The sequence below is a fragment of the Capsicum annuum genome, chromosome 3 (genome assembly GCF_002878395.1).
Source record: "Capsicum annuum cultivar UCD-10X-F1 chromosome 3, UCD10Xv1.1, whole genome shotgun sequence".
NCBI lineage: Eukaryota > Viridiplantae > Streptophyta > Magnoliopsida > Solanales > Solanaceae > Capsicum > Capsicum annuum.
In genome coordinates, this window is record NC_061113.1 from 258,582,975 (window position 1) to 258,595,166 (window position 12,192).

The 12,192-nt window shown below is 37.6% G+C and overlaps 1 protein-coding gene across 1 annotated transcript in view; it reads right to left on the minus strand.

The window, feature by feature from the left end:
* Positions 1-1,154: 1,154 nt before the first annotated feature.
* The window catches only part of LOC107862003, a 21,211-nt gene continuing 10,173 nt past the window's right edge, over positions 1,155-12,192 (minus strand). Inside the window, exons 2-4 of the mRNA XM_016707426.2 lie at positions 5,556-5,605; positions 5,406-5,458; positions 1,155-1,844 (exon numbers count right to left, since the gene is read on the minus strand). Of these exons, the coding sequence (XP_016562912.1) occupies positions 1,485-1,844; positions 5,406-5,458; positions 5,556-5,605 (463 nt within the window). The 3' untranslated portion in view covers positions 1,155-1,484. The remainder of the gene's footprint in view (positions 1,845-5,405; positions 5,459-5,555; positions 5,606-12,192) is intronic.

Consider the following 12,192-nt stretch of genomic DNA (forward strand, 5'->3'; position numbering starts at 1 on the left):
AAGTAGAGAGGTTGTTTCCGATAAATCCCCGGCTCAAAACAGATAACAGTATAACAAAGAAAAAACACAAAAGCAAATAATAAAAAGAGATATCACACAGTTAGATAATAAAGGAAATAAGACATCAACAAAGTAATACTATAAACTAGCTATTTGAAATCATAGACATCACTAAAACACTACAAACAAGAAACTACAGATACAGATACAAACAAAACACTTTTTCCTACTATTACGAACGTACTCCTACCTACTACCCCTCTATTTCAATTGCATCCTCTAAATCTTCCTATCAAGGGTCATGTCCTCCGTAAGCTATAACTGCCTCAGGTCATGCCTAATCACCTCCCTCCAATATTTCTTCAACCTACCTCCACCTCGCCTAAAATCATCCGCAGTCAGCCTCTCATATCTTCGTACTGAAATATATGCGCCCATCCTCATCACATGCCCGAAACACAACCTCACTTCTCGCATCTTGTCCTCCACCAAAGTCACTCCCACTTTTTTTCGAATAATCTTATTTCTTACCCTATCCCTCTTGGTAAGTCCACACATTCATTGTAACATCCTCATCTCCACCGCCTTCAACTTTTGGATGTGAGAATTCTTAATTGACCAACGTTACACTTCATATAACATAGTTGGTTGGACTGTCACTTTGTAGTTATTACCTTTAAACTTAGGAAGCACCTTCTTATCGCACAAGACTCTCGAAGCGAGCCTTCATTTCAACCATCATGCACCAGTATTGCGCTATATCCTCGTCAACCTCACCATTTCCCTGAATCATAGACCCAAGATACTAAAAACCTTCCTCTTCTGAATGACCTGAGAATTCAGCATCACTACCACATCAGCCTCATGCGACAAATTACTAGACTTACATTCCAAATACTCCGTTTAGATCCTGCTAAACCTAAATCCTTTAGACTCAAGGGTCTGTCTCCGAACCTTCAACTTATCATTAACTCCTCCCGAGTCTCGTCAACATATCTACTATCTATCTTACATATCTTAATTTGGTATCAACTGAAAACTAAATATTCTTACTCGTCCCTACCGTATCTCGTAAATACCTGATGCTAACGTGACATAAATTTTGAAGATGCCTATATGGTTATTTTAAAAGTTGGACACTTCAAAACACAATGAAGACAAATTTTACTCAGGCGCGTATTTGGCAAGCAAAATTACTCAGGAGCCTTTTGATTTGGCTAACCATTTATCAATAACAAAATGCTACTGCCAAACGTCTGATGCTCCAAAATTAGCTTTTCAGCTTAGGAAACCTGCAAGAACATGGCAGCAAGCATTCCTACAAATGTTAGATCTCCCAATTTATCTTCTGATACGCATCGATTTGAAATATATTAATAATGAAGCGTCAGCTCTTCAAAGCAGTGGCTTTTCCTATTCTGCAAAACTATGCACTTGTACTCTTCAAAAGGCTTGACTGCGCGAAATAATATATGCTACTGGTATCATTTGTTCACGTCAGGTGAGGAACCATCACTTTTTATCTGCTTTTGATCAGGCAAAGATGATTTTGCTTGAGTCTTCCCTTCACTGGAGGGATTTGCCTTGTCCTGAGTGTTAAGAGACCCTGGCTTGGTTGTTGCAGGTTCTTTCTTGCTAGCTTTGTCGATTGGTCTATCTGCAACATTGTCTGATTGTTTTTTGGTCTCAACCATAATTTCTTTCAAGGTCTCCTCCAACTTATCCAGTCTAGCTTTCACCTCGGAAAGTTGTGGATCAGTCGCTTCTTGTTTTTCCTGCTCAGCCATCAATTCCAGCTCTTTTGCTTTTGCATCTTCATCAGCTTTCTTTTTCAATTCAGCTTCCTGATTGGGAATTTTTGAACAAGATAGTCATGAAGACTGTTACTAGCAAAAGCAACAAAATGTAGAGAATATAGATGCATTGAGATGTTGTATGAGAACTCTGTGGACTTGCCTCGATCACCAAATAAGATGTGTAACTAAGGGGAAAAGATAAATAATTAATAAACAATATAATTAGAAGTCCTGGAAATAGTGTACGAGACCAGATTTAAGTAAACAAAAGAAAGTATCTGAAGTACCCGCGTAAAATAGTGTGATTTTGTAAAGAGAAATAAGACAATAAAATTTGCAAGAGACTCTAGCTTTTGGTTTAGTTATCTCTTTAGGCATTTTATTGAACTATATTTGAACTAAAAATCCAAAATAGATCCAGCTGATGTTGTACTCTGTACAATAAAACAAAGTCTTGTGGAACAATTCTGTTCCACATCTCAAAATGTAATTTCAATTTCCACTAACCTAACTGTGATATCACCCAGACAATTAGCTGAATTCAATATGTTTTTAGAGATTTAGTCACATCTTTTCTTTTTCGCAAAAGCTAAAACCGATTTAGCTTTCAAAAGAACAATGTTACTTTTTTTTTTGAGTTTCTGCATTCTAAAGCCCTAGGTATCAACGGGAATTTATGCTTCTCAATTGCTTACTCCAACTCCCATCAACAGCTTTGTTCTTCATAGGATTTATGACAATAAATCCGACTCAATCTCATAATTTGCAAAAAAATTGCATGATTGCTGATAACAAGCACTACTACTACACATTTCTTTTTGAATCAAAAGAGTTCCCTAGATAAATGCCAAAATGATTTCAAAACATTTCCAATACGAGTGTAAACTGGTATTCTCATTCCTCTATCATTCTTACCCATTTACATAAAAGAAATTTTTCCTTGCACCAAAAGTATAAGGGATACAAAAGTGATCTAATCATACTCCTATGCTATGTCATGCTCCATGTTATAGACCAATCTCTCTTTCTTTTTAGTAACAGTGGTGGGAGAACAAGCTTTCGGGCACATCGACTATTTAACTTAGTACTTGCCACCTCCCACCAGCAAAAGTACAGGGTAACTCTATCTACCAAGGTTAGGCAAATGGGAAGACATAACTCTAATGTTATTTAGTCTTTGCTGGAGGCCAGGGTTTACACCCACTTTATTGACCACTAGCCATACCTTGGCTGCAAATATTACAGAACATTCTTCCATTTCTCTATTTCAAATGGTCTGATCACAATGGCGTTGGTTTCAGAGTTGTTTTCCCTTCCTTCTGATTCTCTGCAACTCCGACTCAAAAAAATTTCAGCTACAGTTCTTAGCAGCACCGCACAACATCAAATATCTAGCAAAGGAAATCTCATGACAGGTAGTAATTCTGCAGCGCAACAAAATAGCCTTGTATTCTACACGCTCCGGCGCGCAATGCAAACTCATCAGAATCTTTTTCTCTTCCTTAATTTATTAGATATTAAGATTATACTTCCATGCTGCCTACCATGCAAAGAAAGCAACCTTCTTTGACACCATCATTTCATATTCCATAGTCTTCCAAAACTTTACTTTACCCACATAAGATTATCCCATGTGGTATGATTTAATGGAGTACACCCTTGGGTCTGACCACCTGCACACCATCCTATCTTCTCTCTTTTCATCTATTTTTTTACTGTAAGTTGGAAGAACGTCTAGACTTCATTTCACTAACAAGACTGGATAGCTTATCAAAAAACATTTACCTACATTACCTTATCCAAAAACAAGTCCAGGATATCTTTCTAAAATCCATTACCCCCCCACCCCCCAACCCCACCACCACCAACCAACCAAAAAAAAATAAAAAAATCCACTATCATTGTACACTTTGTTTTTTTGGTTTAGCTTTGGGATAAATTAGTTCAGTTATTATTATTTTGGTGGGAAAAATCACTAGGTCCCTAAAACATTTTTGGATGGTAATTTCAGCAGAATGAAGAGTTAAAACCCAAATAAATATCTTATTTACTAAACTAAACATATGTTGGAAAATGTGAAGATTGTTGAACAACGAAACAATTTCGTGTCCAAAAAAAAAAAAAAAAAAAAAGAAGAGAGGGATCATGACTGCAAATCTGGATAGCATAGAAGTGCTTAAGGTTACTTTACACACTATGGCCAAGATAGGGTCCACCCTTTTGTGGTTCAAGACCACCATTTGGATTGTCTTTTCTTTCTCTTATTGGTGTTGTTTTCCCGTTGTTGACATTATTTCAAATTCTTTCAATAATAAATTTGAGTACCTACCAAAGTGAAAGGCAAGCAATATAAAACGGTTGTAAGACCATTAAGTGTTTATATGAGTGAATGTTGGGCCTCTTATGGTTTAATGCATCCTCAAAATGAGAGTCACAAAAATGAGGCTGTTAACATAGATGAGTGAACATAAGATAAGACAAGATCAGAAATGACCATGTTACAATAGGTGCAAGTGACACATAAAGACGGTAAAATGAGAGATCGCTTGAAATGGTTTAGTCATGCCTTACGTAAATCTCTAGATGCATTAATGCACAGGTATAAAACTATGGTAGTTGAAGATGTGAAAAAGAGACTGGGTAAAATTTAAAAATTTTCTCGAAAGACCTACAGTCTGTTGGAACTTATGCAGACTTAGCAAAACATAGCCACAATAGAAGAAGAAGATTCATCTAGGAGAAACCAATTAGATGAGATTAAGCTTAGTTTTGCTGCTGCACTCACATTAGTCCAATATTTTCTAGGGATCTTTTTAATCTTGCCAGAGAACCTAATATATTGAATACTGGGATGAGGGATCTAAATGAATGAAATGGGTGGTAGTGAGAATTCATACAGTCAATCCAATCGGCTTGGGATTAAGGCATTGTTTGTTGTCATTATTGTTGGTGTTGTTTTCCAATTGGAAACAAAATCTCTAGTTTATTTTTGGAAATAATGAAATTGATTTTGTTTTTGGAAAGGAACAACATCTCTTGTTTGAGAACCTACTAAGAAATAGATACCGGAGATTTTAACCCCAATAATAAACTAATGTAGTTCAACTAGAAGAGAAGAATGTTGGTGAGATCAAACCAAAATTCCTCTGAAAAATTTTACAGACGAAAAGAAATTTTGATGATAAATGATCTTGAGGATGAAAGCTTCAACATTAACTTTTTGTATCCCAGGATGAACATTAATGTAGGGTAGACTGAATATTAGATGCCAAAAAAATTAAATATCTTTTTATACATGTTTAAAAATAACTAGATCCATTTCATCTAGAACTCACTCCTCCATGCATGTCAAATACTCGGAGGCAGAAACCTGCGGCCTCTATTTGCACACAAGCAGAAGCATCCCATGAATATGATTTATCTAAAAAAGAATATTTAAGTACCCCATGAATATGTAAGACCATGGAATATAATTTGGATCACACGAAGATATTATGTGAAAGAAAAATGGCTTCATAAAATGAAAATCAACAACTGGTTAATATCCTCAAATATGTTAAGGTGGCCAAAAAAAGAAAAAAAAATCAGAGAAGGAGAAGTTTCTATTACCGCCTCCATTCTTCTGATTTCATAACGAGCATACTGAGCCACCAAATAAACAGCTGTACAAGAAAAATCGTTTTAGACAGAAGCACAGCGCCAGAAAGCAAGGTACTTCAAAGATGAAATCGCATTTGATAAAAATGAAAGAAGAGGTACCCAGTGAAGGCAAGCAAGCAGAGAAGAACTGTACCAGATGAAAATCAAGCCTGGTCATGCAAGAAGAGTAGAAACATGTCAATCAACTGAATAAGGAAGGAAAATACCACCCCAAAGGAGGTGAAGAATTCAATATTCATGATGATGCAACTTATAGGTTGAAAAGAGGAGGTGAGTCAACTTTGAGGGCGTAAAAATAAGTGAAATGTGTTATGCTATTGTGTAAGAGAACATAAAAGAAAATGAACTTAACCCTTCAAAGTGTTTTTGGTGATTATACACCAAAACATATGTCAGTCTGGAACCCAGCAATAATTAAAAAAAAAAAAAAAAATTCAACATAAAAAATGGCAGCACGGTGCACCAAAACTACCGCTATGCGCTGTGTTCGGGGAAGGGCCCCACCACAAGGGTGTATCGTACGCAGCCTTACCTTGCCCGAGGCTGTTTCCAAGGCTTGAACACGTGACCTCCTGGTCAAATGGCAACAACTTTACCAGTTACTCCAAGGCTCCCCTTCAATTTATTTCAACATAAAACTTAGTGAAATGCGATGTGGGTCAGAAGCTGTCAAGGGAATCGATCCCCTCCATCTTGTTTCTCTGGTGCAATGGGCATAAGCATGTTGAAATTTGGTCACAAATTCACAGTAGATAAGTAGGTTCGAACTGAAAGAAAGTATCATATAAGCATTCTTTAGCACATTTATCAAAAACATGCAAAAAGGGAAGATACTACCACAGTAGTTAAGCTTTTTAAAGAAGAAATGTATGTTCAACTGCCCTAATTCTATGTGAAGACTAAATACAAATAAAATGGATTATGTGTCCCTCCACCAAAGACCACCGCAGCATACTCAGTGATAAGTGGCCGTGATATGATGAAAACGAATACAATGGTAAATTCATTCAGACATGAAAGAAAAGTCAAAATATTCTAGAACTAGAGGGAAATGAAGATCGGAAACAGCCTCTCTACCTCTTGAGAGGTAGTGGTATGGACTACGTACACACTACCCTCCCCAGACCCCACTATGTGGGAATATACTGGGTTTGTTGTTGTTGTTGTTGTTGTAGAGGGAAATGAAGGTATGTTTTTTCTTTTTATTGGTTTCTGGTAAATGTGTCTTTTCTTGATTGAATTCCTTAGTCGCATCCTCTTGTCAGTGATGTTGTCTCTGTCAATCTTCTTGTTAAGTTGCAGAATGTGCAAGGAAGATGTTTCATGAGAACATGGGACAATTAAATCTGAGGCAACCAGTTCCGTGTTTTCTCTAACCTCAAACCTAACAATTTTTTTGTCAAACGACAGATAAATGGAGTCTTTCTCGACAAGTCTAGCTTTCATCTATCAAAGCAGCCTCATGCCAACATCTCTATAAGAGTTGGTCTTCAGAAACATACGCAGGGTAATACTTCGTACAATAGACCGTTGTGGTCCAGCATTTCCCAGACACATGGTGATACAAGAAAGACCAAGAAGACACTAAAACATACACCAAAACAGTTCACAAATCTTGGAAACCGGGGACCTCTTTGGTGACCACTTGGATTCACTAATTAGACAAGAATAAAAAGATTACAAGGTGTTTATCACACCAAGGCAGCCAACCCAAACTAGATTAACACAAGAAGATGAAGAACAAGATAACAATAAAAACAACACACGGTTACAATGACAAAAACACAAACAGAATATACTAGAATAAGAACAAACGATCACAAGGAAGTAAAGATAGGAAGATAGTCAAATGAAGGTATAATCTTAAGAACCCAAGAACTTGTGATATTCTTGGACCCTTAACACCACACACTACAATCACCTATCTCTTACAATGACACAAGAAAGGCTTCCACCATCCAAGCACCAACGTATCAAACAAATGCAACACACAAGTGATTCCACCCTTGTGCTATGCCCTAGTTTCGGTTTAGGACTCTCTCTTTATCTAAGAGAAGTGTTCTTTCAATAACAAACATAAACTAAGGAAATAAACCCTACAAGGTTCTATTTATACAACATTACAAATAATAGAGAAATGACAAAAGAGCCCTTTCATTAAAGGGCTCCAAAAGCAGCCCCTTAAGTGCACCAAAAGGATGGTTTTGGGCCTCCTTCACACTTGGGCTTATGCACTCGTCTAAGTGGTCTTCAAAATACTCAAAAAGTGTCCAAGGTCATGATCGTACTCGTATCATCCTCTCCCATCTCGAGAGGAATTTGCCCACAAATTCACGACCTCACCTCTTTTACAATGGCACTTCATAATTTCCTTCACACGGCCACACATCTTTTACATCTTCCTCGCCTTGCATTTTAACCTCTTCTTGCTCTCCATCTTGAGGCTTGCCATCAACCTTAGCCGATTCAATTACTACTTCATCCCCAAGATAGTACAATTTTCCCTCCCTTAGGATCACATTCCTCTAGTTTGGGCACTCACTAGCTTTGTGCCCCCACCCTTGGCATTTGAAGCATTGAAATCTCTTGGAATTGGAAGTGAAAATTGGTTTACCTTCATACTTAGTGGACTGTTTTGGGGCAGCCTTGGTGCTCTTGGTTTGGACCACCATGGATAAGCCCTCTTTGAGCTCCCTTTCAACCTCCAATGCCGCTTGGAAGATGCCATCAGTGGTGTCTAACTTATGAAGTGTCATGCGAGTGGAGATGTCCTTGTTCAACCCGACTTTGAAGCGCACGATGTCATAACTCACTTGTTCTCCCCGGTGATCTAGTTTCAACATCAATTGTTGAAATTCGTCATAGTAAGCCATGACACTCTTGCTCCTTGCCAATCCCTTGCCTCAAATTGTACAATTTGGCAAGGAGCTCATGTCTGTAAGTCTCGGGCAAGTATCTTTGTCGCATAAGGTTCTTCAACCGAAACCAAGGAGGAGGTTGTCCCCCAATCATCTCATTCCAAAATTGTTTACCATACTCCCACCATTTATTAGCATACTCTTCAAAGTGAGCTATAGCATAGCAACTTTTCTTTTCTTTGGTGAATCATTAAGTTGGAAGATCTTGTTACAAGACGACTCCCATGCAAGGTAGGCTTCGGGATCACTCTCACCTTTGAAAACGGGAAGGCTCACTTTGATGGAATTGAGACCTACATCTCGGTTTGGATGGCCATCTCTCACCTCTCGGCCTAACTCCCCATGTCTACCTCTCATTCTTTCTTCCCTCAAGTAAACATCATCATATGACCCATAACCATCATGTTGTCTTCCCCCGCCATAGCCATTAACATAGAAGGGTCTATTAGGGTTAAGTGGAGCTTGTAGTGGTGGGATTGAATTTGGATAGTGAGGTCTTTGGTCAAGTGGAGTTTGGATGGGAGGGTTCGGGTTTGGAGGTGGTATTTGGGTTTAAAGTCCTTCTTGTTGGACTTGGTGGAGTGGAGGATGGTTTGCTCTATCTTGTTCTCGACTTCGAGAGTAAAGATTGGTCGGATTTGTGGCAATTGGTGGATATAGCAGTTGGTGCACGATCTCGAGAGTATTAGTTGGGGAATTGTTTTGAGGGGTGGAAGGTCGAATCTTTTGGCTTTCCACACGTTCTAATCTCCCACTCATTGATACCACATCCGTATCTAAGTTCTCAAGACCCACATTCAACATAGCCACATCTCGGGACATAGTTTCAAGGTGAGCCAAAATGAGATTGATGGCATTATTGTCCATTGTTTGAGCATTTGAAGCCTCGAGTTCCATTGTGGTTGTACCGAAAATAACCCTTCAAGTTACGGTCCAACAAGACACCCAATCAGTCCACAATGTCACACACAACAATACAATACAAATCCTACAAAACAATACACACGTTAGTTCAAAACAACCTCCCATAATGAGATTCCACTTTCAAGTTTCTTCAAACTCAAGCTCAACAATGGTAGATGGCTCAAATAACCTCCAATTTAGCTCAAATTCGAACCCTATACTCATATAGTGTTAGAGAACACAAATCTAATACTAAAAACACAAAATGAAAACTCAAAATTTGACCTAGGGTCTAAAACGGGTTTAGTATTTTTTGGGGGGGATTTTCGATTTTGACACTTCTTTTTTGTTGGGATTTTCAATTTCTAGACTCTAATAGTGTTAGGGAACAAGGATCTAACATTAGAAACACACAAAACACACAAAAATCAAGTTTTTTTGAAAGACCCTAAAAACGTGACTTTTTTCTTTTTCTTTTTTTTTTCACTTTTTTTTTAAATTTTCAAGATAACAATCCCAAGATTGATTTTGTAGGAACAAAATCAAACCTTGCTTCGATACCAAATGATACAAGATAGACCAAGAAAACACTAAAACATACACCAAAACAGTCCACAAGTCTAAGAAACTGAGGACCTCTTTAGTGACTACTCTCGAATTCACTAACTAGACAAGAATAAAGAGATTACAAGGTGTTTATCACACCAAGGCAGCCAACCCAAACTAGATTAACACAAGAAGATGAAGAATAAGATAACAATAACAACAACACAGTTACAATGACAAGAACACAAACGGATTATATTAGAATAAGAACAAACGATCACAAGGAAGTAAAGATAGGAAGATAGACAAATGAAGGTATAGTCTTAAGAACCCAAGAAATTGTGATATTCTTGGACCTTTAATACCACATACTACAATCACCTATCTCTTACAATGACACAAAAGAGGCTTCCACCACCCAAGCACTAACGTATCAAATAGATGCAACACACAAGTGATTCCACCCTTGTGCTATGCCCTAGTTTCGGTTTAGGACTCTCTCTTTATCTAAGAGAAGTGTTCTTTCAATAACAAACATAAACTAAGTAAATAAACCCTACAAGGTTCTATTTATACAACATTACAAATAATAGAGAAATGACAAAACAGCCCTTTCATTAAAGGGCTCCAAAAGCAGCCCCTTAAGTGCACCAAAAGGATGATTTTGGGCCTCCTTCACACTTGGGCTTATGCACTGTTCTAAGTGGTCTTCAAAATACTCAAAAAGTGTCCAAGGCCATGATCGTACTCGCATCACATGGATAGCTGGAGCTTTAGTGCACGGAGCTGCCTTTTATTAGCGACATATTGTTGGCACGAAGCTGCTTTGATAGATGAAAACTAGACTTGTCTAGGAAGACTCCATTTTTCAATCTTCTGACAAGAATTTGTTTGGTTTGAAGATACAGAATATTGGGACCGCATGTAACTTCACCCAAACTCCGTATTAGTATGATATTGTCCGTTTTGGGCCAAGCCTTCACGGATTTGTTTATGGGCACCTCCTAAAAGGCCCCATACTAATGAAGTTGGGTAAGACTTTAACTATTGGACATGCTTTCTCTATTTCTCCGGTGTGGGATTACTTTGCTTCCCAACAATGATACCAATTAATGGAAATAAACCCCGTTGAATTTTGCTACCTCGTACTTTACTCCGTATATTTTTACCGAGTATAGTACCACCAACCACTAATATTATTTTCGTTAATGAGCAGAACCTGCTCTCTGAAACCAGTTGTTGGGAATAAACCCCGCCACAATAATAATATTGCGGTAATAAAGAACAATTAATATGACAACAATAATATGGTTAATCAACAAAAACAATAAAAGCGATAATGACACCAAGATTTTTACGTGGAAAACCCTTCTAAATAAGGAAAAAAAACATGGACCAAGAGGAGCAACTAATATTACTATTTGTGACTACGGTGTAAAAGTTCCTTACTATAGTAACATTAGTTGCTCCTTTTGGTCCGTGGTTTTTTCCCTTATTTAGAAGGGTTTTTCAAGTAAAAATCTTGGTGTCATTATCGCTCTTATTGTTATTGTTGATTAACCATATTATTGTTGTCATATTAATTGCTCTTTATTACTGTAATATTATTATCGTGACGGGGTTTATTCCCAACAACTGGTATCAAAGAGCAGATTCTGCTCATTCACGAAAATAATATAAGTGGATGGTGGTACTATACTCTGTAAAAATAAATGTACGGAGTAAAATACGAGGTAGCAAAACTCAACGAGATTTATTTCCAACAACTGGTATCATTATTGGGAAGCAAAGCAACCCCACACCAGAGAAATACAGAAAGCATGTCCAATATTTAAAGTCACACTCAACTCCATTAGTATGAGGACTTTTGGGAAGTGCCTAAAAACAAATCCGTGGGGGCTTGGCCCAAAGCGGACAATATCATACTAGTGCGAAGTTTGGGTGAAGTTACACGCGGTCCCAACAAGCAATTTGTTAGGATCGAGAACCCGGTTATAGCGGAATTTAGCCAAACAATGTTATAATGACAATAACAAAGACAATAACAAGTTGATAATAACGGTAAATTAAAAAAAAAATTGTAGCAGACACAAATTTAATGTGACTCGGTCAGTTTGACCTACGTCCACAAGCGGAGAAGAACAATTTCACTATATCAACAAGAGTACAACAGAGAAATTACAAAATTAGAGCAGTCACTCTAATTAACCCAAATATCCCAAGTGAAGAACCTCACAAGATCACTTCAAAAGAAAGGACTCACAAAAGTGTTTCCCAACACCCACTCTCTAACTAAATACTCTAATAGGAAGGGAGAATAGATACAAGAGAATGAAAGAAAACTCTTAAAAATTGATATATTACAAATG